At 39.1% G+C, this 16,008-nt stretch overlaps 1 protein-coding gene across 1 annotated transcript; it reads right to left on the bottom strand.

Annotated features, from left to right (window-relative positions):
- Positions 1-871: 871 nt before the first annotated feature.
- Positions 872-9,375, bottom strand: LOC113539109 (uncharacterized). The gene is made up of 3 exons (XM_053239569.1): positions 8,418-9,375; positions 4,081-4,809; positions 872-1,797 (listed from the first exon to the last, which is right to left on the bottom strand). The coding sequence occupies exons 1-3, from the start codon at positions 9,344-9,346 to the stop codon at positions 873-875; spliced, it is 2,583 nt and encodes an 860-aa protein (XP_053095544.1). The 5' UTR covers positions 9,347-9,375; the 3' UTR covers position 872.
- Between the last annotated feature and the right edge of the window lie 6,633 nt (positions 9,376-16,008).

The following is a 16,008-nucleotide window of genomic DNA, read 5'->3' as shown; positions in this document are numbered from 1 at the left end:
ATACATGCCCATGCCATAACACTGTCTCCACCATGTTTAGGTAGGCGTATCATTGACAAAATCTACAATCAAGAGATGCCTTCATTAATGTAAATATAGAGGGTTTACAACAAGGTGCAAACCACTGGTAACATTCAAGAACAGGAAAGCCAGATTAGACTTTGCCAGAAAACATCTAAAAAAGCCTCCCATGTTCTGGAATAAGATTCTTTGGACTAATGAAACCAAGATTTACTTGTACCAGAATGATGGGAAGAGAAAAGTATGGTGAAAGAAAGGAACAGCTCATGATCCACAGTATACCACATCATGTGTCAAACATGGTGGAGGCAGTGTTATGGCATGGGCATGTATGGCTGCCAATGGAACGGGCTCACTGGTGTTTATTGATGATGTGACTGCTGACACAAGTAGCAAGATGAATTCTGAGTTGTATAGGGCTATACTCTCACATCTTGATTGTTTTATTTCAGATCCATTGTGGTGGTGTATAAAGGCAAAATCACAAAAACTCTGTCATTTTCCAAATACCAAGTACATATGTATGTATATATATATATATATATATATACACATACATAGAGGTATGTATATATATACATACATAGAGGTATATATATAATATATATATATATATATATATATATATATATACAGTGCCTTGCAAAAGTATTCATACCCACTGAACTTTTCCACATTTTGTAATGTTAGAACCAGAAACAAAAATGTATTTTATTGGGATTTTATGTGATAGATCAACATTAAGTGGCACATAATTGTGAAGTGGAAGGAAAATGATAAACGGTGTCCTAAATTTTTTACAAATAAATATCTGAAAAGTGTGGCATGCATTTGTATTCAGCCCCCCTGAGTCAATACTTTGTAGAACCACCTTTCGCTGCAATTACAGCTGCAAGTCTTTTGGGGTATGTCTCTACCAGCTTTGCACATCTAGAGAGTGAAATTTTTGCCCATTCTTCTTTGCGAAATACCTCCAGCTCAGTCAGATTTGATGGAGAACGTCCGTGAACAGCAATTTTCAAGTTTTGCCACAGATTCTCAATTGGAGTTAGGTCTGGACTTTGACTGGGCCATTCTAACACATGAATATGCTTTGATCTAAACCATTCCATTGTAGCTCTGGCTGTATGTTTAGGGTCGTTGTCCTGTTGGAAGGTGAACCTCCGCCCCAGCCTCAAGTCTTTTGCAGACTCTAACAGGTTTTCATTTAAGATTGCCCTGTATTTGGCTCCATCCATCTTCCCATCAACTCTGACCAGCTTCCCTGTCCCTGCTGAAGAAAAGCATCCCCATAACATGATGCTGCCACCACCATGTTTCACGGTGGGGATGGTGTGTTCAGCGTTATGTGCAGTGTTAGGTTTCTGCCACACATAGCGTTTTGCATTGTCATCTGACCAGAACACCTTCTTCCACATGTTTGCTGTGTCCCCCACATGGCTTGTCGCAAACTGCACATGGAACTTCTTATGGAGTGCATGCCTAATAGTTTTCCTGTGGACAGATTCTCCCACCTGAGCTGTGGATCTCTGCAGCTCCTCCAGAGTTACCATGCGCCTCTTGGCTGCTTCTCTGATTAATGCTCTCCTTGCTCGGCCTGTTAGTTTAGGTGGACGGCCACGTCTTGGTAGGTTTGCAGTTGTGCCATACTCTTTCCATTTTCGGATGATGAATCGGATAGTGCTCCGTGAGATGTTCAAGGCTTGGGATATTGTTTTATAACCTAACCCTGCTTTAAACTTCTCCACAACTTTATCCCTGACCTGTCTGGTGTGTCTTGGTCTTCATGATGCTCTTTGTTCACTAATGTTCTCTAACAAACCTCTGAGGGCTTCACAGAACAGCTGTATTTATACTGAGATTAAATTACACACAAGTGGACTCTATTTACTAATTAGGTGACTTCTGAAGGCAATTGGTTCCACTGGATTTTAATTAGGGGTATCAGAGTAAAGGGGGCTGAATCCAAACGCACGTCACACTATTTATTTGTAAAAAATTTTGGACACCATATATCAGTTTCCTTCCACTTCACAATTATGTGCCACTTTTTGTTGGTCTATCACATAAAATCCCAATCAAATACATTTTTGTTTGTGGTTGTAACGTGACAAAATGTAGAAAAATTCAGTGGGTATGGATACTTTTGCAAGGCACTGTATATGTATATATAAAACAATATGTCTAATGTCTCGTCTGCTGCTGTAACACTGGAATTTCCCACATTCAAGTGTTATCTTTGCTCAGTGTGATCAGACAGCACCTATTTTCCAAAATGTGTTTTTGTGTATAATACAAGTAAAAATCATAAAAATAATTCCAAGTCATGTCCACATCATCAATAAGAAAGATTCTTTTTGAGTGTAAATAATACAGATCATAACGACTTGCTCACATAAGTACTTAAAATCACATTTAAGGGCTTAATTATATAATTTTAGCTCTACGTTTGCAAATCACACTGACTTGCAGTGCATCTAAATTGCTTTCTGTTTTGCACTGGTTTTATTTATTTATTTTTTAATATTTATTTTTATATTTTATTCATGATTTATTAACCATTTACATTTGACTATATGGACCAAACATTACTCCTAGAAAAAAAAAAAAAAAAAAAATTTGTCTAAATGACCGTCACACAAGCTTAGCTCTATATATCAGGGGTATTGAACTGATCATGCTCACTTCCTGTCTGGAATAAAGACTGTATATATGGTTCAATGTAATAACAGGGGGTTGTAACTGCCCATAGTGCTGTTACTATGGGTCCACAGTAGGTTGCAGGTCTACTACAGCCCTCTAGGGGCACTAAGCTGCTCTTCTCCTCTAACTTAAATACAGGTGTAGTAGTAGAGAGAGAGTATTGTTTGGTTAGGAGGAAGCATGGCCTTCCTTTTATACTACCTGCAATGCTGAAGAGTCCAGATTGAGAAATGTGTGTGTTTCAAGCTCAGTCAATGTAAATGTTTATCTGTTTGGTTTGTTCTTAGTTTTTTTTTTCAGTTGACTTTATATATGATTTGTAATTTGTTTCTCATGTTTGCTTCAGGTTGAATGTGTTTGTTAACATGCTAACCCTCAGTTTGTATTCTAGAAAGACTCTTTTATACTGGTAGTTTTACTACTGGTGTGCTTATTGTGTGAATGCTAAGATTGCTACTTCACACCCTATTGTGGACTTCTTGGGATTATATACTCAAGTCAGAAACGTTTGCCTGGAAGCACGTGGTGGATGGTAGTTCGTTTGGACAACCATTGGTTTCTCATTGACCTGTGTATCTTCTTCTTCATCATCATCATCAATCAACGATAAGTACAATAGTCATTTATCAAAAGACATTCGATTCTCACATTGCACAATGTGCAGGTTTACTTTTCATCCATAAATTCACACCTTCTGCTCCAAATGGGTCCGTTTATACAAGTTTTTGAGCCTGCTGATTTCTTTTGTTTGTTTGTTTTTTATTTGCCCTTATTGTTCATGCCATTTTCTAATTTCCAATAATAATTTTGTAAACCCCATCTGTGTGGTTATTATTGAAGGGAGCTACACTATATTACCAAAAGTATTCGGTCACTTGCCTTGACTCACATATGAACTTAAGTGCCATCCCATTCCTAACCCATAGGGTTCAATATGATGTTGGTCCACCTTTTGCAGCTATTACAGCTTCAACTCTTCTGGGAAGGCTGTCCACAAGGTTGAGGAGTGTGTTTATAGGAATTTTTGACCATTCTTCCAAAAGCGCATTGGTGAGGTCACACACTGATGTTGGTCGAGAAGGCCTGGCTCTCAGTCTCCGCTCTAATTCATCCCAAAGGTGTTCTATCGGGTTCAGGTCAGGACTCTGTGCAGGCCAGTCAAGTTCCTCCACACCAGACTCTGTCATCCATGTCTTTATGGACCTTGCTTTGTGCACTGGTGCACAGTCATGTTGGAAGAGGAAGGGGCCCGCTCCAAACTGTTCCCACAAGGTTGGGAGCATGGAATTGTCCAAAATGTTTTGGTATCCTGAAGCATTCAAAGTTCCTTTCACTGGAACTAAGGGGCTGAGCCCAACTCCTGAAAAACAACCCCACACCATAATTCCTCCTCCACCAAATTTCACACTCGGCACAATGCAGTCCGAAATGTACCGTTCTCCTGGCAACCTCCAAACCCAGACTCGTCCATCAGATTGCCAGATGGAAAAGCGTGATTCATCACTCCAGAGAACGCGTCTCCACTGCTCTAGAGTCCAGCGGCGGCGTGTTTTACACCACTGCATCCGACGCTTTGCATTGCACTTGGTGATGTGTGGCTTGGATGCAGCTGCTCGGCCACGGAAACCCATTCCATGAAGCTCTCTGCGTACTGTACTTGGGCTAATCTGAAGGTCACATGAAGTTTGGAGCTCTGTAGCAATTGACTGTGAAGAAAGTCGACGACCTCTTTGCACTATGCGCTTCAGCATCCGCTGACCCCTCTCCGTCAGTTTCCGTGGCCTACCACTTCGTGGCTGAGTTGCTGTTGTTCCCAAACTCTTCCATTTTGTTATGATAAAGCTGACAGTTGACTGTGGAATATTTAGGAGCGAGGAAATTTCACGACTGGATTTGTTGCACAGGTGGCATCCTATGACAGTTCCACGCTGGAATTCACTGAGCTCCTGAGAGCGGCCCATTCTTTCACAAATGTTTGTAAAAACAGTCTGCATGCCTAAGTGCTTGATTTTATACACCTGTGGCCAGGCCAAGTGATTAGGACACCTGATTCTGATCATTTGGATGGGTGACCGAATACTTTTGGTAATATAGTGTATATTAAGAGTGGTTGGTGGTCCCCTCCCTCAAAATATTTTGTAGCGGCCCCTTCTTTGAAAGAGAGGGGGAACGGTTACAGGGTCAAAAGTGAAGACTGTCTTTGAAAAATTTTCTCTGGGGCCCTCTAGTAGCTGGCTGCAGCACAAATTTTAACCCCACCCATTCCCACGTAAGTGACTGGAAAACAAGCCAAACTTACATTTTAAGTTACATCTTCACATATTATTTTTCAGAATAGTGCTCCCAAAGTGTTCAGTTTACCTGGATATCTCCCCCAGGATTTTTCCTTACATTAAATGAATTTTTAGGTGTTATTTGATGATAATTAAAAGGGAGTGGTTGATGAGGTGATTAAGTTTTGGGGTGGGCTGAAATGACACTGAAATGACACTCTAGCTTCATGAACATGCACACACTTTCCAACATGCACCTGAAGCTCTTACTGAGACTATAGTCCAGCGAACTTCATTTGACATCTTTCAAACTTTGCACCAATGATTTACAGTGACAACTTTGACAGTTCTAACAAAGCCATGTTGTGTTCTGCTGTAAACTGTTCTAAGAGACCCTCAGCAGGGGGTTTCTTTGCAGTTTTCCGGTATGTGGCTCATTTTGATGCCTAAACTAGCTTGTTAACTAGCTAGAGAGCTACTACAGAAAAAATTAGCAAAGTGAAACATCTTGAAGGCAAGATGAAAGATGCAAGACATTTTCTAACACTTCTAGACTAACAAATTTTCAGTGACATACATCAGACTAACTATAAAGAACACTTTCTGTAGGATCAATATACGGTATATTAAGCAGGGACATATAAGTAGGAGTAATCATTGTACTGATAACTAGAAAACCAATATCAGAGTACCATGTGATGGCATAAAAGAAGACAGACAGTAGATGTCATTGCCATTTACTGTTGATGTATGACCTTAGCTAACACTCAAAGTTGCTTAGTAAATTTAGCCAGTATCTCCTTTTTAAACATACTCCACTAAAAGAACGATCAGAGCATCCAGATGGGCAATATACTGTAGGTGTCAGAGCTAGATGAAAATCACGGAAAGCAGCAATTTTAATCTAAAAATATGTTGATTGTAAACGTTGACTGCTGTTTACTAGTATATTTTTAATTGGTACATTACATTAGCTACTTAAACATACATTACTTTATATTAACATGATGCATCTTTAGAGCACTGACTCTGGCTCCAATTTTTACCTACTGCAAAAGTCAAGATAGGAACTTTCAATTCGACCAGATTTAGGCATCAGAACCAAACAGCGGGAGTAAATGGTGGTATATATCGTATATGTCATTGGTTTGGATAGTATTTAAGGACAAGGCATGCACAAAGCCTTGCCTCAATTATTTGTGCATAAGGTTTAAGCGTTTTCCTGATCTGTGTTTATCTTATACCTAGAACAGAGGTGTCAAACTCATTTTAGGTAATAGGCCACATTACACTTAGTCCAATGACAAGTGGGCTGGACAAACAAACAAACAAACAGTGTAGTAGACCGAAAACATTAGTATTCACCACTATTACTGGGAAACCCCTAAAATGGTTCCAGCGTCAAGTTTTCAGCTTGATAATCAAAAATTACACAATTAGCACATTTTGTCAGTAGCAGAGTTTCTGGCCCTGAGTTTATTGCTCTGTTTGAGTTAACTGAATTGAATTGAATTAAATCGTTCAATTAAATTATGGTCCACAAAACTATTTTAATTTAGAACACAGATTCTAAACTAATTTGTTGGTCCAGCTTACAAGCTTTATTGGGTACAATTTCATGTGACATCCCTGATAGAGACCCTTGCCTAGACCCTTTGTGACTACTCTCTGTGATTTGCCCTTTTTGACTGTGTTATGGCTTGATTGTGTTCTGGTCATGTGTCTGTGATTTTTTTTTTTTTTTTGACCCAGGTGTTGGACTGTAGACTTTGTTTTTTTTTTTTGTAATAAACCTGCTGAACATGGAGTGTGAACCTTTTCCCTAATTGCAGGTCTTATAATGACTATTCAGTAATTTAAGTATTACACTGCACTTTATTTACAATGTATTACATTACAATGTACTGTAATTGCACAATTTAAAAAAATCACCAAACCAAGAAATGTTTTATTATCCTTTAAACAAAAATTGTCCAAAGTATCCAGGGTGATTTGACTTGGATGGCAGAAGAAAAGAAATGTTGGTTGTTCCAGTGATCTACCTGATAATAAATCACGATGGTATTTTGTCATGTGTCAGCCCAGATTTCCCCTTAAAATTGTCATGAACCAGAAGCAGGTGGAGTGCTTGCTTAATGTTATTAAATATCTGAGTCACCAGGCAGAATTATGCTCAAAATAGTCAAGCAAACAGGATTAAAAAAAGAAAACAGAAAGCAAAGGCTCTAAAACAGAGCAAATCATGCTCAGAGTAACACTGGCTATGTTTACATCAAATTCCATTTAAGGTCTATATTCGGGTATTCCAAATATGGCATCAGAATATTCCTGTATGCTTTAAATTGCCATTCCTAAATAGCTAGCCTACAGCTAAGCATCCTTTAGCACCCATAATTCATTGTGGACTGAGCATGTGCATATATCTCCTTTAAGTGGATTTTCTGAATAAGGTGTTTACAAGCAACAAATTTCTGATTAAAACAGGCATATTCCAGGGGTGGGAATCGGAATTTTGTTTTAATCTGAATTGGGCAATTGGATTGCAGTGTATACATGACTCAATACTAATTAGAATATTGCCAAATTCCAATTAATATTGGAATATTGATGTGCATGTAAATGTAGTCACTGAAAAGACCTTGCAAAACCTTGCAAAAGAGATACATGAAAAAGCAGTTTAAGTAGACAGAGTGATTGAAGAAGAAACAGGAAACAGGAGTGTTAGACTTCAGGTGAATGTGAGCATTGTAATGTCTGGGCTGGATTCAGATCAGGATGAGAAAGAGTTGCTCCTCGATGGTTAGTGAGTCTGCATGTGAAAATAATCCATAAATTCTATTTCATAGTGTGGTGGACACACACACTAAAATCAAATTTAAAAAGATAAATCTATAAAAAAAATAAAAGCTTTAAAAAAGCATCATCTATATTTCTTTTAAAATACTGGAGTATTATCACAAAATTGTGGTTAATTATTATAAATGAACTCTGAGCATTATTACCTCATTGCGTCTCTGGTTTAGACCTTTTGCTTTCTGTGTTCTTATGTTTTCCTTACTGTTAGACCATTCCCTGTTTTTGATTCTGACTTTTAAAAGTACACCATATTGTCGAGCTTTGAGTAAACTGAATTAGATATGTTAAAGCATGGAATATTCTAGGCCCTGTACACTCTGTCCAAAATAAATTCAACATTTGTGATTCTGGTACTGTGTTTCTTTACCTGCCTATTTTAACGTAGCCATCAATATTTGTTAACAGATTTTGAATTTTCTCCACAGTATTCAGATCATTATCAGCTGAAGTCAGGGATAATGTGTGGATCCAATTACAGTACAAACAGAGGAATGCAATAACCCAGTCCACATGTATCATAATATATTTCAAGATCTAACATATTAGGTCAAGTTAACTTGGCCTTTTTTAAAATTTCTTATCAAGATTCTCTTAACTTCTTCTGTTTTTAGACTATAGAGTAAAGGATTTATCATTGGAGGTAGCAGGCTATACAGCATAATGATGGCTATTTGCAAATCAGCATTAAATGTGATACCTGTATTCGCAGACAAGTAATTAAAACACCTGGGTAAGAAGAAAAGCGCAATTATAATGAGTTGAGAACTACATGTGGAAAAAACCTTTAGCCGCCCCTGTGCACTTGATATTTGTAGCACAGCTAAAATAATGCAGGAATAGGAGAACACAATAATAGCAAGAGATCCCAGCAATACTACCATGGCATAAACAAAAGCTGGAAAACCATACAGAGCTCTGTCAGTGCATGCAAGTCGGGTAATAGATACATGATCACAATAGCAGTGTACAATGGTATTGGCTCCACAGTAAGGAAGTGGGGAAGCCCGAACAACCATCATTATACTGCAAGGATGAGCAAAAACCCAGACGGCTGTGGACAGAATTAATATATTTCTATCTGACATAATAGTATGGTAATGAAAAGGGTAGCAAACTGCTATATATCTATCTATGGCCATTAGGGCTAATGTGTATGAATTGACTGTAGCAAAATAATGCACTAAGTACATCTGAAAAAAACAAGCTGCAAAAGAAATGGTCCCATCTTGGAACCAATATCTAGCAATGATCTTTGGTAAGGTGCTTGTGCTGAACAACACATCAGACAACACAAGACTTATATAAATAAAATACATGGGTTTATGGAGACTTTTGTTTGTTGCAAACAAAAGAAGAAAAATTCCATTCCCTATTAAAGTGCACACATAAACTAAGAACATAACTGCAGATACAAGGGCATAGTAGTTAGGATGAAGTCCAGGAAAACCAACAATGAAAAAGTCCTTCACAAAGGTCATGTTACTGCTTGACATTATCGGACGTCCTTAAAGAGAAAATTTCAGATTTAATGCAGATATATGCCAGCATCATAAAGCATGATGCACACTGTGTATATGAATAAAATGGTTAAACATAAAATAAGTTTAACATTGTCATATTGCATTTCTCTTTATTTTAGATAGACATTTATATTACTCTAGATTCCAAATAATATGCCAATGATATAAATTATCAAAAGACATTATGACATTGTACATTCTAACCATACCTTTGCAGAGTCAAGGCAGAATCAGGAAATGTGCCTGTGCTACAAGGCAATTTATTTATTTTAACACGTAATGTGCATGTCTGTCATGGTTATACTGAAATCAGCACTGGACTATGATTCCCATCAGACACTGCACCTCACATGTTCATGTCACATGAGTGACTGCACCTGATTCACATTTTGGTTTAATGAGCACTTGCATATAAGTCATGTCTTGTGTTTGTCTTTTGTGGTCATTGTTGCCTGTCGCTCTCTGCTACGCTGGTTATGTGTACCTTGTTCCCTTGCCTAGTTTTCGTGTGTTTGGTATCATAGTCTTTTGTTTTGTTTTCGCTCACCTTAAAAAAAAATATTCACTTTAAATGTAAATGAACTCACCATGTTATTCAAGACATCTCGCCTGACAATTTTGTTTGACTCTTGCCAAATGATATATGATGACTATTCCTTTTTTGACTAGTCCTATAAATTAGAGCATTGATGAAGCAGTGGACTGGATGCACTGGACCACTGGACTGTGGATGCTCTAAATTGCTATATACTAAAAAAAAAAATCTAATATCTTTCAATAGGCCCCCTATTGCAGCTGACTGACAATACCCCTACCAGTGATATTCTCCAGGGCTGGAATATGGGGCTGATAGTGGGTGTAATTGATGCCCAGGGAACGGTGGCTGATGAAACATTAGTCAGCTGGGGGTGGAATGGTGGTTGAGGTCGGGGAGCAGATGTGGCTCTCAGAACATCCCAGCCCTACTTGGAAATAAAGGAGATACCTGCAGCCCAAGAATAGGAGAAATTGCCTAAACAGGTATTAAAAAAGATGTCTGGAATAGACTATGCCAAAGGGAAGGGGTTATTTGCCATGCCATAAAAGATCTCTTGACCCATGAGACCATCTATCAAATCAGAAGAAGCCTCTCTTTGAAGAGGCTGGCCAACCGGGCCTAGAAATTTGATGCAGGCTTAAATCTGAACAGTGCATCTCCCATTCATATAAAGCTAATGAACTCGGGTCTCTGGGGTGAGAGACTGATACTTTACCCTTGCACCACACAGGCTTGGGGGCTAGGGGGAGCACTTGCAAGTGGACCCAAATGCAGAAACCCAGAGCACGGTTCAGAGTAAAATGTCGGAAGTTTTATTTCAAAAGCAGTCTTCAAGATAGAGCCAAAAGAGAATTCCAAAAAAACCCAAAAGTAAATCCAAGCAGGTTTAACTGGGTAACAAAAACACAAGATACCAAAGGCACAAAATCTCAAGAGTCCAAAAAATCCAATAGTCATATAGCAAGGTCAAAACTGGATAACAAACAAAAAATACAAAAGTCTTTAGAAATTCAAAAAACCCAGAGTAATTCCAGAAGGTTAAAGTTGGTAATAACAAAACAAGATACCATACCCAAAAACAGACAGTTTGTAGAAAAATTCAAAAACAGAACAGTCAGAAAATGACTAGGGCTTGGTCATGGCAAGAGAAACACTGAGCAAAGAACTGAGGAATAGGGCAACTTAAATACACACACAGGAACCCAGGCACAGGTGAAAACAATGAACTTAATTACAGACACACAAAAAATACTAACAAAAACACTCAAGGGGGACCTCTAGTGGTCAGGACAAAGCCATAACACTGACAGGACCCCCCCTCTAGGAATGGCTCCTGACGTTCCTCCCTGGATGATCAGATTGGTGAGCATGAAATTAGCATGATTAGTTCAGGGTCCAGGATGTCCCGCGCAGTTCCTAGGATTCATCGTTTCCCCAGGTAACAAAGATGGACCCTAGAAAAGTCCAGGCAGTTACCAATTGGCCTACTCCCAACCATTGGACCTCCCTTAGACTGTTGGGAGTAGGCCAATTGGTAACTCCCTGGACTTTTCTAGGGTCCATCTTTATGTTACCTGGGGAAATGATGACTCCTAGGAACTGCACCTCAGACACATGGAACTCACATTTTTCAGGCTTGATGTACAGATGGTTCTCTAGAAGACGACAGAGGACTCTTTGAACATGCTTGATATGATCTTGCAAGGATCTCGAGAAAATCAAAATGTCATCTAGGTAGACAAACACGAACTGATTTAACATGTCCCAGAGAACATCATTGATTAGAGCCTGAAAAACCGCAGGTGCATTAGTGAGGCCAAAGGGCATAACTTGATACTCATAATGCCCTCATGTTGAAAGCTGTCTTCCATTCATCTCCTTGCCTTATGCGCACCAGATGGTATGCGTTGCGCAGGTCAAGTTTGGTGAAGACTGAGGCCCCTTGGAGCTACTCAAAGGCAGAGGACATGAGGTAGAGAGTAGCGGTTTCAAATAGTGATCTTATTAAGGCCTCTGTAATCAATGCAAGGGCGGAAACCCCATCTTTCTTGCCCACAAAGAACCCAGCTCCAGCCGGTGAGGTGGAGGCTCGTATGAACCCTGCAGAAAGGGCTTCCTTAATGTACTTGTCCATGACCTCCCGCTCAGGAGGGGATAGTGAAAAGATGCGGCCTCTGGGGGGAATGGTGCCTAGGAGCAGATCTATGGCACAATAATAAGGATGATGCGGAGGTAGTGTGGTGGCTCTACGCTTGCTGAAAACCTCCTGAAAAGAATGATACACGGGGGGCACTCGAGAGAGGTCAGTGGGTTCTTGGGACTGAGAACGGATGTCTGGGGAACTCGAGAACATGCAAGCGTATGACAGGTAGGTCCCCAATCAAGAATAGAGCTAGTGGACCAGTTGATGTGCGGGTTGTGCCGGAGAACCCAGGGGTGGCCTAGAGCCACTGGAAAAGCTGGTGACTGGATTAGTTGGAAGGACATCTCCTCTTGATGTTGCTGAATGGAGAGGCATAGAGATGGTGTTTGATGAGTGATCTCCCCATGGCCAAGGGGTCGCCCATCCAGGGCAGTAACAACCAGGGGAGACAGGAGGGGTTCAAAGGGAAGATTTAGTTTCTTGGCTAAGGAAATGTCCATAAAATTTCCAGCTGCGCCAGAATCCACCCAGGCCTTTGGAGAATGTCTTACATTGCCCCAGGAAATTGTGACAGGAAGAAGTAAACCCGTGTAGGTCAGGGGAGAATGTTGGGTAACTCCCGTCACAGATCTCCCCTGTCTGCACGGGACAGAGCTTTTCCTGGAAGCTTAGGCCAGGAGACTTGGAAATGTCCAGGTTGACCACAGTAAAGGCAGCACCTCTCCCTCATGCGACGGTCACTTTCAGCAGGTGACAACCTGGTGCCTCCCAACTGCATCGGCTCTGGGGTTTCATGAGAAGCTTGAGGCACGAGGAGTGCAGGAGAAGGCATACTGGACTTACGGACCCATTTTCTCTCTCTCTCAGTCTGTTGTCCAGGTGGATTGCCATATCGATCAGTGTCTCGAGAGTGTCAGCGGGATCCCTGGTAGCAAGCTCATCCTAGATAGCCTCTGAAAGTCCGTTCTGGAACTGTCCGGAACTGGATGGCATAGTCTGCCACACTACGTTTGCCTTGCTGGATGGACAACAGTCTTTTTGAGGCCTCCCGACCTTGTAGGGGGTGATTAAAGACCCGTCAGGTCAGGACAAAGCCATAACACTGACACTTGGTATTTGTTCTGTGAGAAAGGTTGCCAGGTTCAGGACATAATGTCCACATATTGCAGATATATAATGCAATTCCGAAATGTGCACAACTGACAAATGTTTTCCCAAAAATGACTGAAAAAAAAAATTGTACAATGCATCTACCTTTTCATATGTCCATACATTTTGGGCTAAATTCATGTCTTTTTATGAGGTTTTTTAAATAAGTTCTAGTTGAGGTGGGAAACCTGGGAACCCTTGAGGGTTCCACAAACTGCATTCCACAAACATTTGAGCTCCACATAAAAAAAATAGTTAAAAAAAACTATAATAATAGTAAAATAAATTTTAGACTTTTGTTTTATGTTGTTGGATTCTGATGCACACAGCTAATCTGAAGCTTATATGCATGTTATATAACATATATAACCTGCACACATTATATGTGTGCTGAGAGCAAGGCATAGTGCCAATGTTACCAGTGTCTAAGTCCTCATTAGCAAGTTCATATTCAGTGCTAATGCATTTGCCTTCCTTGTTATTCCAATTTATGTTCCAACTGATTTGCAGCAATACCCCTCACCCCACTCCCATGAGGCACGTACAAAGGGCTGGAGTGAGATTTTATCATTTGTAACAATTCTGTAATTTTTTTGTGCTGTGATATCTAATTGGAACTTAACCTCCTCCCCAATCAGTGTAAGAGTTTCACAACCTTCCAAATTGCACTTTGTTAGGTATACCCCCTCGTGCTGAGTGTCAGAGCACTCAGTGTGCTTATGCAGCCCGGACCGCAACAGCGCGCTTCCTTGTTATTGTGACTGTTTTCATTGCCATGTGCAATTTTGGTTACTTTGACATGTGTGTTTGGTTTGGTTCCTGTCTTGTCTCCTCCCTTGTCTTATTATTGGTTGTTTTCCTAATGTGTCATCATCGTTATCACCTGTTCCTGATTTGGCGTCGGCTAGTTTGTCCACTTATAACCTCGTGTTTCATTGTAACATCACAAAGTATTGTTTCAGAGTTTTGCTGCCTGAGCCACACCAAGCCTTTTTTCTGTGTTTTTATTTTCCTGGTGTCTTGACTTCATTTAGTTCTCAGTTTTCATGTTCTGCCTTTACCCAGTGTTCTCTGTTTGCTGATCTCCTGACCCACGGATGTTCATTGATCCTGATTCTGCCTATTGTTTTGGATTTGTCTGCCTGTCTCTCTTAATAAATAAACCCTTTACTGCATTTGCATCTGTTTCAACTCACCTGTACCTGCATTACGTGACACACTTTAATCCTAGCACATATATCCAAACATTTTTAGACAATGTTTTAAGCGCTGGGTGGATTATTTAACCCAACGTTACATTTGTAAAATATCAGATTGATGGAGATACGTCAAAGGTTGTCTCAATGACTGTTCACTAATATAAGTATTACATTGCACTGTAATTACAGTTTATTACATTACAATGTAAATATGCAATAAATAAAGCACTAAACCAAATAGTGTTTTTTTTATTATTATTTTCTGTCATTGCTTTAAACATTACTTCTTCAAATATTTGAGTGTGATTTGACTCAGATGTCAGAAAAAAGAAACTGTTAGTTGTTCCAGTGATCTACCTGGTAATAAATCATGATATTTTGTCATAGATCAACCCAAATTTACTTTGGTAACTGTCATAGATCAGAAGCAGGTGGATGTAAGTGTGGGTTTAATTTTATTAAAGTCTGAATTGTGGTGAAAAACAGGCAACAGTAAGGCAAACAGAGGACAAACAGGGTAAAAAAAACACTGAAAAGCAAAGGGTCTAAACCACAGAAGCAATACTGCTCAGCGTTGCACACTGAAAAGACAGCAAAACAAAGCAAAGAACATACATGAGAGAGCTGTTTGGGTAGACAAAGTGATTAAGGAAATACTGGAAACAGGTGGCAATTAGCCATGAATTCCAGTTCATAGTATGTAAATTTAAAAACGATAAATTATATCTAATCGTACCGAACTTTTTGAATACTGTTTGCCGGAAATAGGCATTTTATATATATATATATATATATATATATATATATATATATATATATACACACACACTAACCTGGTCATTTTATTTATTTCTCTAATCAAAAAATATTTACATCTTCTGTTCTGAAAAGATTGATCATGAGAGGGAACAGGCTCTTCAACATGACAATGACTATTTGCAAGTCGGTATTAGATGTAATATAAATATTATTGACCAGCTAATTAAAACACCTGGATAAAAGGAGAGGGAGATTGTTATGAGCAGAGGATGCATTTAACTGTTTAAAATTCATAAGACAGCTAAAACAATGCAAGAATAGGAATACAGAATAATATTGAAATACTCCTATAGAAAAATATAACTTTTTATATTTTAATTTGTTAAGTTAAAAGATTAAACATTTGAGGTCATCACACACATGGTGTAATTTAAACAGAATCAATATTTGAAAGGAATTAGAATTAGATTTATGTACAGATGAACATGAATATATTTTTTGAAGCATTGAGTAAATTGAATTAGGTATGGTAAGGCATGGAAAATACTAGGCCCTGTCCACTCTGTGCAAAATAAATTCAACTTTTGAGATTCAGTCTTTTGTGGTATGTTCCTAGCAATGTACTGTGGTTTTTACCTGCGGATTTTAAAGTAGCCATTGATATATACGTATGTTGATAGACTTTGGATTTTCTCCATAGTACACAAATCATTTAACTGTTTGATTACTATCTGCTGAAGTCAGACATCATGTTTAGATAAAATTACAATACAAACACAGAAACACAACAACACAATCCACATGTATCATAATATATTTCAAGATCTGGCAGATCAGGTAATGCTAC

Source organism: Pangasianodon hypophthalmus, chromosome 14 (assembly GCF_027358585.1).
Source record: "Pangasianodon hypophthalmus isolate fPanHyp1 chromosome 14, fPanHyp1.pri, whole genome shotgun sequence".
NCBI classification, from domain to species: domain Eukaryota; kingdom Metazoa; phylum Chordata; class Actinopteri; order Siluriformes; family Pangasiidae; genus Pangasianodon; species Pangasianodon hypophthalmus.
The sequence above is the reverse complement of the archived record's forward strand: the minus strand, read 5'-3'. Positions and strand labels throughout refer to the sequence as shown.